Source organism: Staurois parvus, unplaced genomic scaffold, assembly GCF_062004578.1.
Source record: "Staurois parvus isolate SC_StPar_1 unplaced genomic scaffold, SC_StPar_1.0 ptg000022l, whole genome shotgun sequence".
Classification (NCBI taxonomy): Eukaryota; Metazoa; Chordata; class Amphibia; order Anura; family Ranidae; genus Staurois; species Staurois parvus.
The window spans coordinates 9,606,332-9,631,898 of record NW_028317818.1 but is presented as its reverse complement, the minus strand read 5'-3'; the positions used below and the strand labels follow the sequence as shown (position 1 = coordinate 9,631,898).

The window sequence follows — 25,567 nt, the reverse complement described above, 5'->3', positions numbered from 1 at the left end:
GTGCTCACATCAGTGGTAAATCATTTTCCCCACACACACCAGATAAAGTGGATTCTCAAGCTGATATGGCTTTGAGAATTAAAAACAGGCTTATAGGTGGAGTATAGTTTTCTCAGATGTTTTAACCCTTTAACGATTTCTTACTGAATCTCCTTCCAAAACGATTCCACATAGGGTGATATAAACTATAAAAGTAAGTGCCAATAGTATAATACTGTATGAGGGTCAAAAAATCTTTTCTTAAAAGACCTTCATTGCACTCACATTAGGTAGATTTATAACCAGCTTCCATGGACTTAAATGCCTCCCAAACAACCGATAATGATCCTCCTTGATTTCCCCCAAACTCTCGCTCATGGATGAAAATGCAAAAGAAAGGATGCCAAATAGTGTAATACTGTATAAAAAACATTTTAATATTAAAGTGATGCTTCCAATGCACTCACATTTTAAAATTGAATAACAAGCTTTTTTTAATATGATCAGGACTCCTTAAACAGGCTACAATAGCCCATCTGACATTTCCAGCAAAGCGGACACAATTGACCAGCATTGGCAGAGATGAACTGGCAGTATATGCCTTTCTAATCCAGCTCTTCAGGGCGAAGTCACAATTTTTTCACATCACTTTCCCTTGATTTAACAAACCTTTTTATATTTTTATGCACTGAAAGTTAGTGTGGCATCTTGCATTAACGTACATTTCCTTTAGTCCCTTTAGTCTAATTTTTAGAGTTCATTTTCCAAATACATTGAAGATCCTGCCAGCCACAGAACACCCTGCTGCAGACTGACACCACCAAACCACTGCCTCTCAATTAGCAGTGGTGTTGTCAGTATGCTGTTCATGCTTCTTTAGTGGAAATACCAATTCACAGCATCCTTATGGAGCTTCCTGTTGTAAGTACAACCTGCCCAGTGTCTACCACATCGTTCATAGGAGCTGTGCAGAAGTGCCCAGAGGAAAAGTGTGTGGCAGGCATGGCAATTTCAATGCACAATTTCATGCAATGAGCTTGCAAGTTCATTCAATAATAAAACACACATATTCTCCTCATATTGCAATGCAGTATAAAAGAAAAACTGCAGCGTAAGAGAAATAAACGCTCTCATTGCTAATCTCTTGAAAATGCTAGTTGGCTGGCTTTCTCTGACTGTACTATTTTGACCCTCTGACTCAGAACAAATGTACAGATTAATTAGTTCTGGAATTACTCTGACTTACGTTAGTGTATTCTTTATCATACATTTAGGGATATTGGAACTCCAAGATTATTGGGTTACTTTACTGCTCACAGAAAGATTGGATGCTGTTAAACAAAAATCTGTAGGCCAGCTTGGAAGAACTCTTTTTCTACATAGCATGCCTCAGTGTTTTCTAGAGTCTTAGGATGGATGTCTTTTTGCCAGTTTTGCTGAGAAAATTCTAATGGTTTTTTGCTATCATTATTTATCTTAGATCTCTACTGTTATTCTCTTGAATCTAGATACCTTGCTACACCACTGCCTGAGCTGGTTTCTACATGGCAGCTGTCTGGATCCACCTTTCTTCAATTTGACTTTGGCATGTTCTCCTAGATTTTAAGCTCCAAGGAGCAGGGTCCCCCTTTCCCTCTTGTATTGAACTGTATTGTTGCTGTATTGTCTCCCGTTATATTGTAAAGCGCTGAGCAAACTGTTGGCGCTATATAAATCCTGTATAATAATAATAATGTCGAAGCCCAACCCCCTCTTTACTGGACCTGAGGGGCTAGCGTGCAAGTTATGTTGAGGCAGTTCCGCATTGTGATTCCCTCCAAATCTCCACTTATTGGTACAAGTTGGCTACCTCACTGTGGCTCTTGCTTGCAAACCTGTACGTGTAAATATGATTTCAGTTCCTTTCCTACTGGCTGTCTGTAATGACTGTTGGTCACCTTCAGCCTTCTGACCCTCATCGGCACCAGCTGCCTGGATTTGTGAGTAATGAGGCCCTACCTCGTACTTTGGGCCCATCTACAGTGACTGTCACTTCTGGCCCGTCAGAGGCTCATCAGTCATTGTTGCTTTGGTTTAATATCTGAGGCCTTGCCTTGTACCTTGAGCTTAGTTGAATCACCTCCACATAGTTGCAATATTTTTGTACCTAAACACAGGTAGGACACTCCTGTTGTCCTAAATGACCCCAGTTCACGCTCACCTGATGATTTTCCAGGGCATTACTCTGTGAACCCTAAGGGCATCGACGTCTCTAATCTGGAATTCAGTGCTCCTGGTTTTTAGGGTCCACTTCATTGGAGTCCCCTCAGGTTCGGTGGATGAGGCGGAGTCGTCCTCTTACTTTATCTTGTTTGACTTGCAATCAGATGAGATTTTATGGCCACATTAATCAAATTCCTCAGGGATACTGACCACAGAAGGTTTTTGAGGGACCACTGTATGTTTTGGGCGGTTGTTGCAGTATGCATTTGTCGGATCAGCCTACTGTCTTTAGCCTTGGGTCTTCTAGCTCTTACAGCTGAAAGACTTTCCACTACTCCAGTTATGTGAGGCACTCTTCTGTGCAGATCAGAAGCACACTGAAAGGGCCCTGACCCTACTAGAGTGCTGGAGATATTCCCTTTTGAGACAGAAGATTGGTTAGCCTGGGGAGCAGTCTTCAGATCCTTGATGGTCTACGGAAGAGAGTTAAGGGAGGAGGCAAAACTCGCCGGTAACACCTTGGAGCTCAGAGCTGTCAGGATATCACTACATCACTGGATCATTCCCTTCAAAATAGGCATCCGAATAGTGTGCAGTAGTAAAATGCCACACTGGCATACACCAACCATCTAGAGGAGCATGAGGAGTTTAGCTGCCTTGAAAGGCACAAACCCATTTTCTCTGATACAGAAACTCCACTATCCAGAGATTTCTCCAATTCCCGTTCCAGATGTGGACAATTGGCAGGCAGATTATCTCTGCCAATGTCAGAGAACAAGAAGATCGCCGCGGCGCACGAATCTGCGCATGCGTAGGATCCCGACAAGGCTTACAGGCAGGCACTAGGACCCAGGCGCGCCTGTCACCAATGACGGCGCCAGGCAGGCACTAGGACCCAGGCGCGCCTGTCGGCGCCGGGCAAGGTATTTAAACTGGCCATTGCAATGTCCAAGTTGCCGTATGGTCTTTATCCTCTGCTTGTGTCCTGATCCTGTGTGTGTACCTTTTTGTTGCCGAACCCAGCCTGCTCCTGATTACTGCTGACCATCTCCTGCCCTGACCCCTGGCTTGCCTCTGGACCACTCTTCTGGCTGCTCCTGATCATCTGACCTGTTGCTGAACTTGGCCTGTGACCCAACTATCCTTTGTCTGCTGCTCTGATTCCGTTCTGCCTCCACAGTTACCGACTCGGCCTGTCTGACTCCGCTACTTGCTTCACGGTGTGTTCGCATCCATCCATCCTGCACGGATCTATCAGTTTACCGCTCAGGTCTTCCCTGCCTCTTCACGTCAGGCTCTTACCCAGCTACGTTGCACTAGCGGTCCTCTCTACTACAGTTTGGGTGTACCCGGGGGCCGCGACCTGGTTTCAGCCTGCTCCAAGTCCATCCCCACCATCAGGGGCTTTGGTGAACAAGCAGACTGGGGCTTAGACTCCGCGCCCTGGGGAATCCCAGACTGTGGATCCATAAACCACGCCAGGCTAGATGGGCATTGTTTTTCTCCAGGTTTGTTTTCCACATCACTTACAGGCTGGGGTCTAAAAATACAAAACCAGATGTGCTCTCACGCATGTTCGAGGATCCAAAGGAATCTTCTAAGCCAGACACCATCCTGCCAGCCGGGGATTTTCTTGTTGCAATCCGAACTCTTGTCTAAATTGCAAACGGCGTCCGTAGGAACACCCAGTGCACCCGGAGTCACGGTACAGAACAGAGAGGGGCTCTTATGGAAAGGGGAGCAAATCTTGGTACCCGAGGAAGGGCGAACTCTTGTCCTGGGTTATTGCCACGATCACCCGTTGGCAGGTCACTTCGGGGTTTCCAAGACATTGGAGCTGGCACAACTCTTGTTCTGGTGGCCGAATATGGCTAAGGACAGCAAGGCATACATGAGAACTTGCACCATCTGCAATTGAAATAAACCCACCCGAATCAAGACTTGAGGTTTACTACGACCCCTGCCAGTACCTGATAGGCCTTGGTTAATGATAACTATAGACTTTATAGTAGAACTTCCACCTTCCCAAGGTCATACTGCTATTTTCGTGGTGGTGGATCGCCTATCAAAGATGGCCCACTTCCTGCCACTAAAGAATACACCTTCTGCTCCTGAGACTGCAGATCTTTATTAAGGAAATTGTAAGGCTCCATGGAGTTCCTAAAGATATGGTTTCTGACCGAGGGGTACAATTCACCTTGAGGTTCTGGAGGACACTATGCGAAACATTAGAAATCAAGTTGTCTTTTTCTTCTGCGTACCATCCGCAAACGTACGGACAAACAGAACATACCAACCAAACCTTAGAACAATACCTCAGATGTTACACATCTTTTCTCCAGGATGACTGGGTGGCACTTTTGCCCTTGGCGGAGTTTGCCTACAATAATGCAAGTCATTCCGCCACTAAGCAATCTCCATTTTTTGCCAACTACGGGTACCATCCTACCTTCCTACCTGACCTGATCCCAGAGATCTCTGTTCCTGCTGCCCAGGATACACTAAATTTTTTTGCATCTAACAACAAAGTGTTACAGGAGGCAGTTGCGAAGGCCCAGGAAGACAACAAGAGGGCCTTTGCTAGAAGAAGGGGAGAATTGATCTTGCACCGAGGAGACCAAGTCTGGTTGGCTACAACCAACCTGAAGATGGCATGTCCATCAAGGAAATTGGCACCCAAGTTTGTGGGCCCATTCTGGGTAAGACGTAAAATTAATGATGTTGCTTATGAATTAGCGCTCCCAGAGTCCTTCAAGATACACCCAGTCTTTCACGTGTGTCACTACTGAAGCCTGCTGTACCAGATCCTTTTCCTGATCGTAGGTCAGACCCCCGGAGGCCATAGACATTGATGGGGAAGAGGAATTTGAGGTCGAGGCATTTGTAGACTGCAGGAAAAGGAGGGGTCAGACGCAGTACCTTATTAAGTGGAAGGGCTATGGTCCGGAGGAAAATCTCTTGGGAACCAGCTCAGAATGTCCATGCTACAAGACTAATTCAGGAATTTGTTCGTAACCATCCACAAAAGAGGAGTCAGTTGGGCATCCGGAGGCTGACCATTGGGGGGGGCGCAATGTCAGGGAACGAGAAGATCGCCGCGGCGCACGAATCTGCGCATGCGTAGGATCCTGACAAGGTTTACAGGCGGGCACTAGGACCCAGGCGAGCCTGTCACCAATGACAACGCCGGGCAGGCACTAGGACCCAGGCGCGCCGGGCGGCCAATTTAACTGGCCATTGCAATGTCCAAGTTGCCTTATGGTCTTTATCCTCTGCTTGTGTCCTGATCCTGTGTGTGTACCTTTTGTTGCCGAACCCAGCCTGCTCCTGATTACTGCTGACCATCTCCTGCCCTGACCCCTGGCTTGCCTCTGGACCACTCTTCTGGCTGCTCCTGATTGTCTGACCTCCTGTTGCTGAACTTGGCCTGTGACCCGACTATCCTTTGTCTGCTGCTCTGATTCCGTTCAGCCTCCACAGTTACCGACCCGGCCTGTCTGACTCCGCTACTTGCTTCACGGTGTGTTTGCATCCATCCATCCTGCATGGATCTATCAGTTTACCGCTCAGGTCTTCCCTGCCTCTTCACGTCAGGCTCTTACCCAGCTACGTTCCACTAGCTGTCCTCTCTACTACAGTTTGGGTGTACCCGGGGGCTGCGACCTGGTTTCAGCCTGCTCCAAGTCCATCCCCACCATCAGGGGCTCTGGTGAACAAGCAGACTGGGGCTTAGACTCTGCGCCCTGGGGAATCCCAGACTGTGGATCCATAGAGCTACCGTTAGATCGTGACAGCCACCACCATCTGGACCAAGAGAAATGTTCTTTTCATGCATCTATGTACTATTTTATATATCAGTCTCCAAACTGTGGCCCTGGTGCCGGATGTGGCCTTTTGGTGGTTCTTATCTGGCCCTTGGAGCACTATTCCTCCCACTGATATGACACACTATTCTGCCAACTGTTTCAACAATGGGTCACCATTTCTCCCACTGACACCAATAAAAGGGGGCAGTATGCCTCCAAATGATGGGGCAGCCCCCCCCTCCCCACAGTACCAAATGTGGCAATATTTACTCCCACTGACTCGAGGAAACCCATGGAGCACTATTCCTCCCACTGATATGACACACTATTCTGCCAACTGTTACCAACACTGGGGCACCATTTCTCCCACTGACACCAATAAAAGGGGCAGTGTTCCTACCAATGATGGGGCACCCCCCCGCCCAGTACCAAATAAGGCAATGTGTACTCCCACTGACTGTAGGAAAATTTCACTCTTGCTGGCCACAGTCCGGTCCCTTAAAGTTTGAAGGACAATAAACTGGCCCTTTGTTTAGAACGTTTAGAGACCCTTGTTCTATACCAAACATTTAGTCTGGATGTGAGCATCCTAGTCTCCAGATCAACCAACCAACCTATCTTTTTTTTTTTTCTCCCCTGGATCAGCCGAAACTCTAGTTATTCCTGGGTCCATGCCTTCATTGAGCATTCCATCTTGCCTACTTCCACTAAATAATTTTCTGTAATATGATAATAGTGCAACACACACAAAAATAAGTATTGAACACGTCACCATTTTTCTCTGTAAGTACATTTCTAAAGGTGAAATTAAATTTTCACCACACGTTGGTAATGACCCATGCAATGCATACATACTGATAAACCAAAACAAATATGTTCAAAAAGGTAGGAGATACACAATGGAACCCACAAGCAAATTAAATGTTACTAAACCCACAACAGTAAAATCTGTCTGTATATGCAGTAAAGCATGCTTGTTATACTCATTGTGTGCAACCTAAGGGGATAATCCTCCACATTGTGTAAAAAGGATGTTTGAGCCTGTCTTCTCTGATCCTCCTCTTCTTACCTCCTGATAACATATGTGGAATCACTCTGCACATGAGAAAAGTTATTTAGCAGTTTATATTTACCAAAATAATTGCATTTCCATGTTCTTTGTACTGTGGGAGACTAGATATAGTGAATTCACGGTCCTGAGTTTAGTAACACTTTAAAAGTTATGTATAATAAAATGGAATGACACAGGAAAAAGTATTGAATATGCTAACTGAAATGCATTTAACTTTATTAAACAAAATTATTTGTTAGTAATAACAGCTTCAAGACGCCTACTGTATGGAGAAAGTCGCATGCATTGCTCAGGTGTGGCTTTGGCTCATTCTTCCACACAAGCAGTCTTCAAATGGTTTTGCGGGCATCTTCTATGAACTCTGATCTTTAGTTCTTTCCATAGATTTTCTATTGGATTAAAGTCAGGTGATTGGCTGGGCCATTCTAGCAACTTTATTATCTTTCTTTGAAACCAATTGAGAGTTTCCTTGGCTTTGTGTTTAGGGATCATTGTCTTGCTGAAATGTCCCCTCTCATTTCATCTTTATCCTAGTAGATTGAAGCAGATTTTTATCAACAGTTTCTTGGTACATTTTTCATTTATCTGTTCTTCAACGATATGAAGTTTGCCAATACCGTATGCTGAAAAACAGCCCCGCACCATGATGTTCCCACCTCTACACTTTACTGTTGGTATGGTGTTTTTGGGGTGATATGTAGTGCCATTTGAGCTCCAAACATGGTGTGTATTCTTGCATCCAAAGAGTTAAATTTTGGTCTCATCTGACCAGGCTATATTCTCCCAGTATTTCACAGGCTTGTCTAAATGTTGTGCAGCAAACTTTAAACAAGCTTCAACATTCTTTTTCTTCAACTATGGAGTCTTGCATGGTGAGCATGCATACAGGCCATGGCGGTTGACTGCATTACTTATTGTTTTCTTTGAAACAATTGTACAGTGGGGATCGAAAGTTTGGGCACCCCAGCTAAAAATTTGTATTAATGTGCATGAAGCCAAGGAAAGATGGAAAAATCTCCAAAAGGCATCAAATTACAGATTAGACATTCTTATAATATGTCAACAAAAGTTAGATTTTATTTCCATCATTTACACTTTCAAAATAACAGAAAACAAAAAAATGGCGTCTGCAAAAGTTTGGGCACCCTGCAGAGTTAATATCTTGTACTGCCCCCTTTGCAAAGCTGAGACCTGCCAGTGTAATGGATTGTTCTCAATCATCATCTGGGAAGACCAGGTGATGTCAATCTCAAAGGCTTTAAATGCCCAGACTCATCTGACCTTGCCCCAACAATCAGCACCATGGGTTCTTCTAAGCAGTTGTCTAGAAAACTGAAACTGAAAATAGTTGACGCTCACAAAGCTGGAGAAGGCTATAAGAAGATAGCAAAGCGTTTTCAGATGTCAATATCCTCTGTTTGGAATGTAATTAAGAAATGGCAGTCATCAGGAACAGTGGAAGTTAAAGCAAGATCTGGAAGACCAAAAAAATATCAGACAGAACAGCTTGCAGGATTGTGAGAAAAACAATTCAAAACCCACGTTTGTTGCCATATTATAAGAATGTCTAATCTGTAATTTGATTTGATTTTTCCATCTTTCCTTGGCTTCTTTATGCACATTAATACAAATTTTTAGCTGGGGTGCCCAAACTTTCGATCCCCACTGGTACCTGCTAATTCCAAGTCTTTCTGAAGCTCTCCACAAGTGGTCCTTGGCTCTTGAACAACTCTTCTGATAATTCTTTTCACTCCTCTGTCAGAAATCTTGCCAGGAGCACCTGGTCATGGCCGGTTTATGGTGAAATTATGTTCTTTCCACTTCCAGATTATGGACCCAACAGTGCTCACTGGAACATTAAGAAAATGCCATCAGTATGTTTTGCAACAATAAAGTTGCGAAGGTCTTGAGAGCGCTTTGCCTTTACCCAGCATGATATTTCCTGTGTGACACTTTTTGGTAATGAGAGAGACACCTTTTTATAGGCCATCAGTTGAGACGGAACCTGCTGATATTAATTTTCACTGACAAAGGGCAGGTTTGCTTTCTAATTACTGATGGTTTATAGTCATACCATAGGGTTCACATAGACGTTTCCAACATCTACACAGCTCTATGGTGCTGGGCAGTGAGCACAGGGCCCACTAGAGGACGTCAGGCCACCCTCATGAAGTGTGTTTCTGATTGGAGAAATTCACACCAATGGTCTGCTGGAGGTCATTTTGTAGGGCTCTGGCAGTGCTTCTCCTGTTTCTCCTTGCACAATGGAGCAGATACCGGTCCTGCTTATCGGTTAAGGACCTTCCACGGCCTGTCCAGCTCTCTGAGTAACTGCCTGTCTCATGGAATCTCCTCCATGCTCTATGCTCTTGAGCCTGTACTGCGAGCCACAGCAAACTTCTTCTGGCAATGGCACGTATTTAGGGTCCAGGTATCACCTTATGCTACCAGTAGTAACACTGACCCTAGCCAAAGGCAAAACTAGTGAAAAACAGAAAAGATGAGTAGGAAAAAAATGTCAGTGGCCTCCACCTGTAAAACCATTCCTATTTTGGGGGTTGTCTCATTATTGCCCATTTAGTGCACCTGTTATTAAATTCATTAACACCAAAGCAGCTGAAACTGATAAACTTCCCGGATATTGGTCAGTTAAGTAGCAGAGGAGGTTGTTAAATGGACTTGATGCTATACTTTGATTAAAAAGTGTTCCTTTAATTTTTTTGAGCAGTGTATATGGTTTTGCACAGAGCAGCCCTGATTCTCCTCTTCTAGGGTCCCCCAATGGCGCTTCTGGTTCTTCCTGCCTTCAGATTGCCCCTATAGCAAGCCGCTAAGTATAGTATAGAATGCCCCTATAGCAAGGTAAAAAAAAAAAAAAAAAAAACTTTGCCTTTTTAAGAATCACTTTAAGCTCTTGTTCACACCAGTGCGACTTGTCCTGTGATTTGACAATTCTAAATAGCATGACAAGTCTCACCCTATTGTCAGCAATGGAACTGTTCAAATCGGTGCGACTCTTGACTCCGTGGGGGTCTTACCGATTTTGAAAATAGTTCCTGCACTAGTTTTGCCGATTTCAGGTGCGACTTGCATTGACATCTGTGTATGAAGTTGGCTGTCTGATTAGTTGTTTCAGATCTATTCCAGTCTGTCTTTTCCAATGGACACAAATGTAACTGCCTGAACGGGAACGCACAGAACTCACCAGAGCAGTACAATGTCACTACGGTGACATTGCACTGTTATCATGACGGTGATTACTGTCATATGGCTGACAGCATGTGGTGTACTGCACTACACTTTTTCTCTCCTTTGACAGGCTGTGGGAAGAGAATTGACAGGTAGGCAACTGGCAGCCTGTGTTTACATTGTGATTGGTCACAGTGATCACATGGTACAGGACCAATCCCAGATCTACACTGTGATCCTCTGTGCCCACCGAGCGGCCTTGGTGCTTTGCACAAGTGCACAATACAGGACAGTGTATGGATATGTACAGTGGGCGAACGGGAGGTGGTTAAAGGCCGATTCCAGACAGCAAGTAAAATGTTCTGGGAACGTTGCAGCTGTGCTAAAAGCAGTCAGTTAATTTCATCATTTAGTTGATCCATGGCCTTTTCTTTGCTATTTTATAAAATAGATTATTCAGATAGAAACTATTGTCTCTAGATAAGACTGTAGCGTCTTCACAATGCAGAGGTAAATTTTCATCAGGTCTCCATCTCTCTGCAGTCTCAAAATACTGTGTACTGGTTCTGTAATTCTGTGCTACTTTTATTTATTTTAATTTCAGGTGGGAGACATTAGACAGCTTCATGCAACATGATGTCCAGGAATTATGCAGAGTGGTAAGTTTCAGGTGTTGCAGGCTCATCAGGTGTTTTTGCAAAGCTTTGGCAGTTTTTGTAAATGTTTATGAAAATAAGTAATGTTATTTTAGAGTGACAACCTATTTGCTTATAATATGGTGAGGTTAGGGCTTGACACATTGCAGCAGCTATTGTGTCTTTGAAATGACAGGCTGTTCACTCCAGAACATGGTGCTGATTTTCTACACTTTTTCCATGGTCCAGGTTGTTTTACCCATTCAATTGAATTGCATAGGAACATGCTCATTCCTGTGTGACTGGTCCTAAACGATAAGTCAGCGGATAGAACAGGAAGGCGCTTCTAAGTGCAGTATGTCCAGAAGAACTTTGATGACCGTTAGAAACGCTTACATACTTGCAGTTAAAAACAGGCTCAGTAAAATCGTCAGGATGCGGAGGCTCAATCCACCAATGCGAGAACCCGTTGTGCCGGCCAGCAGCTGCAGGGGGAGCTGAGGATAAGATGTCCAAGATGGCTGTCGCATGTTCCGGGGTCGCTGGAGTGCATGCTGTCCAGGAGACCACAACCGGAAGTGACGTGGTTTAGGAACGGGCGTGGTACTATGACGCGTTTCGGAGCACGTGCAGAGCTCCTTCTTCAAGACCGATACCAACGAGTGATAGGAGACGAACGAATAGGAAGAAGGGGAGGGGGGCGGCCTGAGGAGACTAACGTGAACGCCCCCGAAGACCAAAGGAGGAAGAGACTATTAAAAGATGGAGTGGAGGACAAAAAATACAAAATAAAAACAATAATTAAAATAAAAAAAAAACTGGGGGACACCACAGAACTGTGCTAGGGAGGGTGAATATTGAGAAAAAAATTTGCAAAGTGTGTGGGGTGTGAAGAGAGAGTATCCCAACCCCCCCCCCCCCTTTTCCCTTTACACCCCACACACTTTGCACATCCTGAGTTGTGTAGCTAATTAAGGTCCACTCTTAACAGGGGGTCATGCCTTTCTAGTAAGCCTTTCGTATGAGTGGTTGGTGATACAACTCTCCTTGGATTTCCTTTGTTTCATCACAGCCTCTGGGGGCTTTTTGCTTTATTTTTGGATGGATTATTTTTTATGACACATTTTTCACTGTTTTTTTTTCACTAATTTGTCACTTTATTAAGTACTGCACTTTATGTATATACTGATTAATGGCTGTGTGTTGAGTTATTTTGAGGGGACAGCAAATTTACACTGTTATACAAGCTGTACACTCACTACTTTACATTGTAGCAAAGTGTCATTTCTTCAATGTTGTCACATGAAAAGATATATTTACAAAAATGTGAGGGGTGTAATCACTTCTGTGAGATACTGTATGTGATTTTGCGCAGCTGTGCCACCCTGTGGAACAGTATTTCTGCTATAGGGTGGTGCGGAAGCAGTTAACCACTTGGCAACCGCGCTATAGACGAATGACTGCTACAGCGCAGTTGTCCAGTTCTGGGATGACATCATATGACGTTCTCTCAGATCGCGCCCTCCTGCATGCACCTGGCAGTCTCTGTGATTGTTGTGTCTCACAGACACAGTTGATCACGTGATGTGGTAAAAGGCCAATCACAGCAGCCTTTTACCACGTGATCAGCTGTGTCCAATGACACAGCAGATCACCGGGTAAGTGCAGTTGCCGGTTATCAGCTGCACTTTCCTCATGTTGTCACATCGTGAGGAAAGTACTGCCAATAACCGGCAATTCTCAGAAAACAGATTGGCACTGATGATCAGTGATGCCAGTCAGTGCAGCCTCATCAACGCACATCAATCAAGGAGAAAAATTACCGGTTTGCAAAATTTTAGAATAGAAACAAAGAAACTTTTTTTGTTAATAGCGCAAAAAAGTAAAACACCAGTGGCGATTAAATACACTCTATTTGTGTGGGGAAAAAAATTATGAAAATTGCCCTGGGCAGGAAGGGGTTATAAGTGCCCGGTAGGCTAGTGGTTAAGTAACGCCCTTTTATAAACAACTGTCTGCTGGACACCTGTTTAATAAATATTTAGACTCGCCTGTAGTTGAAATCTTGTTAGGATTTTGTCATCTAAAATTTTAGTTTTGCTCCCAAGACTTTCATTGGGGTGTGTTTATTTTTTCAACGTGGTCTTGAATGAATATGTTAAGAAAAATACTTTTGTGTGTGAAAATTAACAAATCTTGTTTGTAATCAATGGCCTGCATTTGTGGGAGTATTTATTTTGTATTATAGTGTCCCATAGAAAATGTTGATTCTGAAAGAAAAGTAAAGGTTGTCTGACAGATCTGTTAAGGTATACTCATTTATGCTAAGCACTGTATTTACATAAGTTGTACCTGCTGATAAACAGGTACAACTTATGTAGGAGGATTTTTTGTCTCATCTGTGTATCACCTGAAGATAGTCACTTCAATAGGTATATGTGTTTTTTACCACATTAAACTGATTTTTGTCTCATAGGTTTGGTTCCCAAAATCTTTTTATAAATACATCATTAAAGTATAACTAAAGGAAAAACTTTTTTTTTTTTAAGTTTTGGATGGAGTTCAGGGGGATTAGAACACCTGTCAGTTTTTTTTGCTGTTTGTGCCCCCGTTAGAAGATTCAACCTTTCTATTTGTCCTGTTTACCATTATCATTGAAGGTAAAAGAAATTGCCAAAGTTTTGGGAGTAGAAGAGAAATGTTCCAATGGGGACACTAGTTCTGGTGACCTGGGAGTCCCAAAGGAATTCCCTTTAATTTGCAGCGATTTCCTCTCGCTTCCTTGTGGGACAGGAAGTGAAGGGAAATCTCTGCAATGGGACACAGATGGCGAAAAAAAAAAATCTGACAGGTTGTAACCCTCCCTTGTACTATCCAAAATGGTGGGAAAAATTGCCTATAGTTCTACTTTTAAATAAAGCATTTATAGTGCATGTGGTTAGTATAACAAGCCATTGCTTGCTTGTGTGGTTATTTGTTCTTTTTGTTAAGTTGGAGATAATGTGACGGATATATTGGTAAGAGTCAATCCTTGTAAATGTTTTTAACATTTTATTTTTTTTTATCTTTCAGTTATTAGATAATGTTGAAAACAAAATGAAAGGCACATGTGTTGAAGGAACTATTCCAAAGTTATTCAGAGGGAAGATGGTGGTAAGTATTTGATCTACCCACTTAAATACTAGCCTGTAATTCCCCTTCATTACCAGGCCATTTCTCACTTTTCAGTGCTATAATTGGCTGACAATTACTGCTGTCATGCTATACTGTACCCAAATGTTGTACAGTACAATGTAAAGTAGTGAGTGTACAGCTTGTATAACAGTGTAAATTTGCTGTCCCCTCAAAATAACAACACACAGCTGTTAATGTCTAAACTGCTAGCAGCAAAATGAGTACACCCCTAAGTGAAAATGTCCAAATTATGCCCAATTAGCAATTTTCCCTCCCCGGTGTCACGCGCCTCATTAGTGTTATAAGGTGTCAGGTGTGAATGGGGAGCAGGTGTGTTAAATTTGATATTGCTCTCACTGTCTCATACTGGTCACTGGAAGTTCAACATGGTACCTCATAGCAAAGAAATCTCTCAAAATCTGAAAAAAAGAATTGTTGCTCTACATAAAGATGGCCTAAGCTATAAGAAGATTGCCAAGACCCTGAAACTGAGCTGCAGCATGGTGGCCAAGACCATACAGTGGTTTAACAGGACAGGTTCCACTCAGAACAGGCCTCGCCATGGTCAACCAAAGACGTTTAGTGCACATGCTCAGCGTCATATCGAGGTTGTCTTTGGGGAAATAGACGTATGAGTGCTGCCAGCATTGCTGCAGAGGTTGAAGGGGTGGGGGGTCAGCCTGTCAGTGTTCAGACCATACGCCACACACTGCATCAAATTGGTGTGCATGGCTGTCGTCCCAGAAGGAAGCCTCTTCTAAAGATGATGCACAAGAAAGCCCGAAAACAGTTTGCTGAAGACAAGCGGATTAAGGACATGGATTACTGGGACCATGTCCTGTGGTGGATGAGACCAAGATAAATTTATTTGGTTCAGATGGTGTCAAGTGTTTGTGGCAACCAGGTGAGGAGTACAAAGACGTGTCTTGCCTACAGTCAAGCATGGTGGTGGGAGTGTCATGGTCTGCAGCTGCATGAGTGCTGCTGGTACTGGGGGAGCTCCAGTTCATTGAGGGAACCATGAATGCCAACATGTACTGTGACATACTGAAGCAGAGCATGATCCCCTCCCTTCAGAGACTGGGCCACAGGGCAGTATTGCAACATAACGACCCCAAACATACCTCCAAGACGACCACTGCCTTGCTAAAGAAGCTGAGGGTAAAGGTAATGGACTGGCCGAGCATGTCTCCAGACTTAAACCCTATGGAGCACATCTGTGGGGCATCTTCAAATGGAAGGTGGAGGAGCGCAAGGTCTCTAACATCCATCAGCTCCGTGATGTTGTCATGGAGGAGTAGAAGAGGACTCCAGTGGCAACCTGTGAAACTGGTGAACTCCATGCCCAAGGGGGTTAAGGAAGTGCTGGAAAATTATGGTGGCCACACAAAATATTGACACTTTGGGTCCAATTTGGACATTTTTACTTAGGGGTGTACTCACTTTTTGTTGCCAGTGGTTTTGACATTAATGGCTGTGTGTTGAGTTATTTTGAGGGGACAGTATTACATGAAAAGCTATAAAATATTTACAAAAATGTGGGGGGTATACAGTATTAATCACTGTCATGAGAAACCATTTTTTAGGAGTGGCATCCATTCATCCTTTGTGTATTATTGTGCAGCTGTGATTGGCCACAGCTATTACATAGTACGGATGCACTGTGATTGGCCCTTTGTGTATCGCGTGATCACTGTGACCAATCACAGAGATCAACGCAATCGTACACAATGAATAGCTATGATAGAAGCTATTCATTGCGTACAATTGCCATGTGATCTGCAGTGATTGGTCACAATAACAGGGACAGTGCTAGACTAGTTAAAAACAGTGCTAGACTGTTTTAAAAATTTAAAAACTGTAGAAAATATTAAATCGACTAAACGTGAAACTGCTAAATTTCTTTTAATTTGCAAAAATAAGTGCCATAAGATGCATAGCAGAGCAATATAAAACTGCATGCCTCCCTAGTAAAACACAACACACAGTAAAACCCACACAGCACACAGTTAACCCTTTTGATCGCTCCAGATGTTAACCCCTTCTAGCCCTGTGCCATTAGTACAGTGTCAGTGCTTTTTATTAGCACTGATCACTGTATTGGTGTCACTGGGGGTGTCAGTGACACCAAGTCAGTTCCCCCCAGTGTCAGAATGCCCGACGCAGTCCCGCTATAAGTCGCTGATCGCCGCCATTACTAGTAAAAGGAAAAAAAAAATTCCACTGTGTGTATATACACCACCATTTGTAAACGCTATAACTTTCACGTAAACCAATTAATTTACACATATTGAGATTTTCTTTTTTTTAGCAAAGATATGTAGCAGAATACATTTTGGCCTAAATTTATAACTAAATTTGATTTTTCTGTTTTTACATTTTTACTGAATAGGTTTTATAGCAAAAAGTCAAAAATATTGTTCCCCCCCCAAATTGATTTTTTTTTTTTTTTTGTTTATAGCGCAAATTATAAAAGAAACAAAAGAGAGCTCCATTTGTGGGGGGAAAAAAACTTCCCTTTAACTGCACAATTGTCAGTTAAAGTAACGCAGCGCCATATCGCAAAAGATTGCCTGGTCAGGAAGGGGGATAAATCCTCTGTAGGGCAAGTGGTTAAAGACAAAATCAGTGTAACGGATGGACTATATCTGTGGCTGGCAGTGGCAAGGTGACAGCTGCAATAAGTGGAAGATGATAGATCCACACTCTGACAGATCCCAGGCTGGAATTCCCCAGGCAATGGGGGAGATAAAACGTGACAGCAGGCAGCCCACACGCACAGAGAACACCTGAACTGAGCAAACCACCCAACACTGACACAGATTACCAGGCACTAGAAGAGCAGTCTTTGGGATCAAGATGTCACCACTCATTGAAACATTGCACATATGATAGATGGCCAGCCGACTGGGTGACAGACACGAGACATCAGAGTCAGACATTACCTTCTTCCAAAGGGGCAGCTCCACCTCTGCTGATGAATGGGAAGAGAAGGGTTGGAACTCCAGTGATCAGCCTCCAGCTGGCTTGTAGTAGTCTGAGAGGAACACAGGAAGGAGCGACAGCTCAGCTGCTCCACTGGCCCCATACACGTTGCATCTTATTCTGTCCTTTCTTCCTCCCCTCTGTCTCACGTTCCCTCAGCTAGAGGATCATTCATGATGTGGCAGCGTCCCACACCACATGAGTCCTGGCCTGTGTGGTGCCCCTAGGTGGCAGTGCACCCTAGGCAGCTGCTTAGTGGAAGCAGCGGCTCTGCAAAATGATCACATGGTAGTGGCAGCAGCCTGGTACTGATTTGTTATGACGTCCATCAAGAATGGCAGCACCCCTGCTTGCCCATCATTCTTGTAGGTCAGGTGGAAAGAGGCTTGCTTTTTTTTTCTTTCTTAACAATATAAAGGAGAGACCAAAAAAAAATCCCTTGAAATAAAAATGCATGGAGTAAAAATGCCAGTACTGTAATAAAATTACCAAACCTGGCCTATTTTTGGGAAGTACCCCCAAGGTAATCTAATTTTTTGCCTTTTTTTTTTTTCCTCTTCCGGTAAAGGAAGAAACATGCTGGTATTGAGGGGTTAAAACATTGAGCTTGGTAATGGTGTACTAAATAGAATAAATGTACAGGTCATACACAGTGAGGCGGTGATAGTGTTTATGTACAGATGTGCACAATAAGGGAGTTGAATGGTTAAGAGAAAATTCCGGGTTATGACCAAATTTTAAAATACTCCCTTCCCTCATCACACTAACCTGTGTAAAAAATGCCTGCGTTTACCTGTTTTCATGCTGGTCTGGTCATGTGATCCAACTACCCTGTGTTAGCCAGTGCTGCTGCAGGGGAGAGGAGGGAGCGCCAACAATGGATTAGCCATAGTAAGCCTATGGGTGATGTCGATCCTCTGGCATTGCCAGCTGTTGTCGACTTCTCTCCCCTCTCTCCCCTCTCCCCTCTCCTCTAGTGTGCTGCTGGCTGACACGGCAGACCAAGTGGCTGGAGCGGCATGAAGTTAGGTAACAATAGGCATCCTTCTTGTACAAGTTAGCAAAAATAGGTGTTAGGAGGGGGGAGAGGACATTTTTTAAGATTAGTTTGGGTTACCCAAAAATTCTATCTTAAAGTTCCACTGTAAGAAAGCAAGCGGGCATTTTTTTTTTTTTTTTATTGCAGAGGAGAGTTGGCACTGTCTCTTCTGTAATAAAATGTCTCTACCTGCCTGCTTGCTGTCTTCTGCAGGGTTCTAAACTGAGCTGCGCATGTGCAGCTCCATGTGCAGCTCCATTTACAGCACTGGGCAGATCACTGAGTTTTGGGACCGTCCAATGAAGAGACTTGATGACCAGCTCTCAGAAGAAGGTGCAGACAAGGGACTGTTGGACAGAGTGGTTTTGATACTTTAGTTTCTCTTTCATATATAGGTCACATAGACACTGGAAGCAGATCAGATTTACATAAGAGAAGAGAAATTGAAAGGGTAAGGGTTTGTTTATACTGCCTGCACACTAAAATGCTCCGTTTTAGCATGCAGGCAGCTGTCAGTTTTGCCCTGCTGTGAAGGCGCATTGCGATGCGTGTTTCAGCACTTTGCACAGGAATCGCTGTGCTTTCCTGTGCGATTCACACCGCATGGAAAACACACTCCATTTTCATGAATGGGCTTAAATTGTACTGCACAGGAACTGCACAGCATTCCTGTGTGATTCACATGCAGTTTCTGGTGTGGACCGGCACTTAGACTATATATCTTATGTTCCCTCATGTAGATGTCATGTCAAGTCAATGGTGTTTATTCATTTGCTTCTACACTGAAGTGATACAACCCCTTCAACACATCTTCAATTTTTGTTCATGATTAAAGTGTTTAAAGCCCTTTGCTGACTCTTACCTTCTAAAGTGTGACAATTTTATAATGTTCAGAAGCCCAGTGGTATTTTTTTTGTTTGTTTCTTTTCAGTCCTACATACAGTGTAAGCACGTAGACTACCGGTCTGAACGGATAGAGGACTACTATGATATACAGCTCAGTATAAAAGGAAAGAAAAATAGTGAGTACTTTTTTTTGTTACTTTTGTTAGACACCTATCAAATTCAACAATGCAAGCATGCTGGCTCATTCATCCATTTAGTAACCAAAAGCTGATGTTCACATGCAATACAGATTAACAGATGTAATGGAGTTCTATTTAGTATTTTCTACAAAGGTGATTGGGACCTGTTTGGTAGGTGCTGACATTTGTCCCAGTGTAGTGCTTCCAATTGGGCTAATTGAGACTTGAGAGCTGCACATTAGCCTAATTGAATGAACCTTTGCATAGGATGCCCTCAGAGTTTAACCAGTGGTATAGCTAGCATAGGTTGTCTAAGGACTTAATTCGTTTACATGAATGTAAAATCGTATTCAATCAATTCTGCAAAGTTATTTTTTTTAGAACAAGACAAACTGAACAACTTTTTATAAAAGCGTTCAGCTCTAAATCTTCCCAACATACCCCTGTGCATTAATACCTTTTAAAAATGCTTTTGCATTTTTTGCGATTATTAAAGCAGAAAGTCATTAAATGATGATTTTCAAGGTGGTTGGTCAGTGTTTGTGCATGAGGTTTATGTAATACGTGAACTGATCCTTTAAGCCGGCCATAGATGAATCGAATCTCGGCCATTTCCGCAGGGGCTATCTATGGGCAGGTTGGTTGTACTAAAGTCAATTAATTGACTTCAGTGCAATCAGCCTGTCGGATTTTTCGCATGCAATTGCTGCCAGTGGCTATAGCTCCCAGCACTAATCTATTGTGCTCTGCCAGCGGGGAGGGCAATCTGCCAGCACAACACAACAGCGCTATGGGAGAAAGTCTTCTGTCAACACTGATGGTGTTGATGGGGGAATCTAGCAATTTTCTTTACTGAAACCATGGGAAAACTGCATCATCTGTGGCTTGCCTGAATCTCTTATCCTAAGGTATGCTGGTCACTTTATCTCTGCAGACTTCTAGAAAAAGCGATCCAGGTTGCATTGAGTATGAAATTTGGAGTTGAGAATTGTGAGTCCTGAACACACTCATTTTTTTGCCATAATTTTAATGAAACATCCTCTATCTCTTGTGAACGTTTATAAAATCACGGTAGACAAGATTTAATTGAAATGGCCACTTTACGGGACACAAGTAGTCTTTCTCCTCTGGTTATACTGCCAACTACAGGAGAAATACACTAGCGAGTAAACTGTAGGACTTCCCTAGCTAATGTTAGCAAAAGTTCCCTTTTTCTCTTCCATTCATTGAATGACAGTCGGATTTTTATGGTCATGACCAATGGGATATAATGATATTGGAGTATAGGAGTTTGAGATCTATAGGAGAAGTTCTAAGAGAGCCTGGGTTGGCCCTTGCTTGCTTGCTAATTTTTAAAGAGCAACTGTCATCTGTCCCACAGCGGCACCTCCTCAGACCTGCTGTTGACTCACCAACAGTCTCATTCACTTTAATTGGATGGCTGGTGATACGGCCGTAACACAACAAGGTGAGGGACATGGCGAGAACAGGTGAGTGGATGCCCGCTAACAGGCGCTGATATGATGGATCTAAAACTACAGGTGCTCTTTAACCATTAGCCTACAGGGCATTTATTATAAAACAATATAAACCGCGCAAATCCAAACCCTACATAAAAAAATATAATAAATGACAAAATAATAAATATTCATATATAATCTCACTCAAATAATATATGAAATCAAAAAAGTCTCCAAAGAAAGATAAAGTCCTTTATCCCAGAAAAAACTAATTTGTGTTTCAACAAAAAAACATATAAGTCCTTCTCCTTTTTATAATGTGCTTCCACCATCCACCAGTGCTGTAACCAACATAAATCACACTCACCAGATACTGGTGAATTGCACGCCTTTTAGGGATCCTTCTTTACAGCCTCCAGGACTCCATATCCCCACTTAGGGCTTTAGGATCTCCTTCCACTCCCTCCCGATTTATCCTTCCAAGCCAGCGCCGCAGCAGTGTAAGAGAAAAACATATAGCGTAATATTGCTAATAACCTCACAAAGTGCTATAATAATACCAGGCCGTTCACAATTCAAAAGATAAAACAAAGCATTGTTAATTGCCTCCAACCGGCTTTCATATTTCCCATAGTATCCAGGGCTTTTTCAAAGGTCTTTGAAAACGCCCTGCGGGCGGGGGGGGATGGGGTGTGTGTGTGAGTGTGAAACGCGGCGACACACTTCAGGTCTGCCGCCTAACGCCCTGTGCAACTTCCGGTGAGTGGAGCGCACGCCATAGCGGTGCGTTCCAAGCGGCCATCTTTGATGCTTTTACTGAGAGACACTCTGTCATCCTCTGCAAAAAGGCTGTGAGGTTTCTGATGTTGTCCTGGATGCTATAGGAAATATGAAAGTCGGTTGGAGGCAATAAACAATGCTTTGTTTTATCTTTTGAAATGTGAGCGGCCTGGTATTATTATAGCACTTTATGAGGTTATTAGCAATATTACACTATATATGTTTTTCTCTTACACTGCCGTGGAGCTGGCTTGGAAGGATAAATCGGGAGAGAGTGGAAGGAGAACCTAAAGCCCTATGTGGGGGTATGGAGTCTTGGAGGCTGTAAAGAAGTGTATAGGATCCCTAAAAGGCATGCAATTCACTAGTATCTGGTGAGTGCGGTTTATGTTGGTTACAGCACTGGTGGATGGTAGAAGCACATTATAAAAATGAGAAGGCCTTGTATGTTTTTTTGGTTTAAGCACAAATTAGTTTTTTGTTTTTGTTTTTTGTTTTTTGTTTTTTTGGGATTAAGGACTTTATCTTTCTTTAGACACTTTTTTGATTTCATATATTGAGTAAGATTATATAATTTTAATATTTTTTTATTTATTATCTTTATATTTTGTGTAGGGTTTGGATTTGCGCTGTTTTATATTGTTTTATATTATTTGGTGTATTACACGTGTGTACAGCAGCAGTTTATACCCTTATATACATACATTTTGGGAGCACACTTTTCTGTGGCGCTGGGGTTTGTGATCAATAAAAAAATACAGGGCACTTATACTCCCTTCCTGCCCAGGCCAATTCCCAGCTTTCAGCACTGTTACTTTGAATGACAATTGCACAGTCATGCAACACTGTACCCATATGAAATTTTTATAATTTGTTTTGTGACAGAGCTTTATTTGGCGGCATTTAATCACCTCTGGGTTTTATTATTTTTTCTTAAACCAAAAACCACTGAAAATTTTGAAAAAAAAAATAATTATTGTTATAAAAATTTTGTAAATAAGTGATTTTTCACCTTCACTGATGTGCGCTAATGAGACTGCACTGATAGGTGGCACTGATGGGCATTGACAGGCATCGCTGATAGGCACTGACTGGCGGCACTGGCTGGCACTGACAGGCGGCACTGACAGGCAGCACTGACTGGCACTGATAACGGACACTGGCAGCAGTGATAGGTGGCACTGACTGGCATTGATGGGTGACACTGAAAGGCAGCTCAGATGGGCACTGATATGTGGCATTGATGGGTACTGGTAGTCACTGAAATGTGGCACTGATGGGCACTGGCAGGTGGCATGGATGAGCACTGACAGGTGGCATGGATGAGCACTGACAGCTGGCACTGATGGACACTGACAGGTGGCACTGCTAGGGCTACACAGATCATCAGGGCACACTGATCATCAGTGCCCTGATGATCAGTGTACATGTCCCCTCTGAGGAAAACCGATTACCGGCTCTCCTCACCTCTCGAGCTGTAAGCGTGACAGCTCGTGAGGAGAGAAATGCCGATAACCAGCATTTCCTTGTTTACATGTGATCAGCTGTGATTGGACACCGCTGATCACATGACTGAGGTGACAATTTTGGCTCTTTCTGGTGATCCGCTGTGTCCGAGGGACACAGCGCACCGCCGATCGCCACGCTGCGTGCTCCCGCAGCCGCGTATGCGCAGTTACAATGGGAGGACGTCATATGACGTCCTCCCAGAACGAGAGAACAGCCTTGAGTCCGTCATTTTACATGGCGGGAGGCGGTTAAATGTAAGGAATCCGACTCATTCTTGCTGGTAGTTAGAATCTTTAATATTTGCAAACCAAATGAAGGTTTCCTTTTTAGAATAATAAGCTGTCAGGTTAGTAAAACAGCGATATCAGAACTGATTTTAGGTTAATAGGTTAATCACACATAACTGGAGAACTACTCAAATTCTTTTATTTCATCTTATTGTTACTATGAAATTGTGTGAATGCATCAGTGCATTCATACAGCTATCTCAGCTTGTTATCTCAGCTTGCAGAGCTTGCATTTATTGAATGAGTTTACCAAAAATGTAAATATAGCAGAATATATAGCCTCATGCTACATAACGAAGCTCCATTTCATGCGGAATAAAGTAAATTATTAATGTATCTTAAATAGAAAACTATCTTTGGATAGATTTTTTACTCCAAAAGCATTTTATCAAAATAAATTTGAATAAAAATTTTAAAAAATCTGATTTAATTAAAAAAAAAAATCCAATAAAACATGTCAAACCATATATTTGTGTGCACCCGTGAGATAGTGACAAACTTAAGTGCTCTATATTTTCCATAGGTGACGCCTTAACCACTTCCGGATCAGTCAGTGGTGAGCTCTCTTGTACAATTGGAGTGGCTACTAGCCGCCTGATTGCTTGAACAGGCAGCAGGATGGGACGTTACTCTGCTTTAAAAAAAAAAAAAAAAAAAAATTTGGGGTTCTAAGTCATTTTCTAGCAAAAAATACTGATTTTAAAATTGTAAACAAAGCGTGCCAGAATTGGCTTTGGGCTGAAGTGGTTAAAAGCCCCCTATAGGTCATCAGTTTAGGATTAGAGGAGGTCTGGTGCTATAATTATTGCTCTCACTCTGGCGTGCACAATGACATGTAACGTGTGTCGCAATTATACCTGACACATGCGTTTATTTTCTTACGTGCGTATATGTGGGGGGAGGGGGGGATCTTATGTGCTTGGATGTAACATTTTTATTTTTTACAATTTTTTTTTTTTCTTTTTTCTTTTTTTTTTTTTTCCCCCCATCACATAGGGAACAAAAGCCATTTGGAGTGTGCAGTCAGGTCTGTACAAAATACTGACCTGGCAGCAAAAGGGGTAAATAGATGTTTATGGATAAAATTTTGGGAGCAGCATGGTTTTAACAAGGGCAGATCATGTCAGACTTCTCTGATTGGATTTTTTGACTATATTACCAATGTTTTGGACCAGGGTGGTACTGTGACATAGCATATCTTGATTTCAGCAAGGCATTTGATACAGTTCCACATAATGATCTAATACAAAAGTTGTACACACTAGGACTTCACTCTTGGGTGAATAAGTGGATAGCAGCTGGCTAAAAGATAGATACCAGAGTGTGGTTGTAAATGGGGTTCACTCAGAAGAGAGTCCAGTCACTAATGGTGTCCCACAAGGCTCTGTACTGGGTCTTGTTCTATTTAATCTATATGTAAGTGATATAACAAAAGGTTGTTGGGTAAGGTATGTATTTTTGCTGATGGGTGGTGTGTAACAGGGTTGATATCCCTGGAGGTGTCTGTAGCATGGAACATGACTTTGCAGGAAGATTGGTCAAAAAGGTGGAAATTGCAGTTCAATGTTCCTAAATGTAAACTAAAAATCCCTTGAGATAGTACAGCATTGGGGGTACATTGTTGGACAGCACTAGAGAGGAAAAGGATTTAGGGGTACTTCAATTTTCATTCATATTTCAGATGATTGCAAAATGAGCAAACCATGTGAGCAGGCAGTGGGGAAAGCCAAATAGAATTCTAGGATGCAGCACTAGAGGGGTCACCAGCAGGAGGAAGGAGGTCCTGATTCCTCTATATAGATCTTTAGTTAGACATTTAGAATACTGTGTCCAGTTCTGGAGACCCCACTTAAAAAAGATATGGATAAGATACCAGAGCCCAGAGTCGAATAAAAAAAAATGGCGAAAGGTCTGGGGGATAAAATATATCAAGTGCGTCTTCAGGAACTTGTACAATCTGGAGGAAAGAAGGGAAAGGCTGACTAAAACCATTATATACATCAAGGGGGTGAATAAGGTTCAAGAGGGCAATATTTTCAACATGAAACCAAAATCAAGAATATGGGGACATGACCTTAACTGCTTTCCCACTGCCCTATAGCAGAAATACTCCTACAGGGCAGCAGGGGCGCGTAAAATCGTGTGTATATATACGTGATTTTGCATTTCCGGATAGGTGGCATGTGCGAGCCCTACCCGCGCCACCATTGACGGCCTCGGCTGTCATTCACCGGGTCCCGGCCGGTGATTTCCCACTGGCACCCGGCGATCACAGTGTGTATCACGGACGGGGGAGAGACATGTATGTAAACAACACAGATCTCTTCCCTGTCAGCTCCTGCACACTGCTTTGTATGGCTCTGCATAGCAAGCAGTGTGGTTACAGTGTAAAGCACACACACAGCACACAGTTAACCCTTTGATC

The 25,567-nt window shown here is 43.0% G+C and overlaps 1 protein-coding gene across 4 annotated transcripts in view; it reads left to right on the top strand.

Annotated features, from left to right (window-relative positions):
* The window catches only part of USP7 (ubiquitin specific peptidase 7), a 264,238-nt gene that overhangs the window by 79,803 nt on the left and 158,868 nt on the right, over nucleotides 1-25,567 (top strand). For all 4 annotated transcript variants that reach the window (XM_089692216.1, XM_089692212.1, XM_089692209.1 and 1 more), the window contains exons 8-10: nucleotides 10,853-10,907; nucleotides 13,956-14,036; nucleotides 19,013-19,103. In XM_089692216.1, coding sequence (XP_089548342.1) covers nucleotides 10,853-10,907; nucleotides 13,956-14,036; nucleotides 19,013-19,103 — 227 coding nt within the window. The remainder of the gene's footprint in view (nucleotides 1-10,852; nucleotides 10,908-13,955; nucleotides 14,037-19,012; nucleotides 19,104-25,567) is intronic.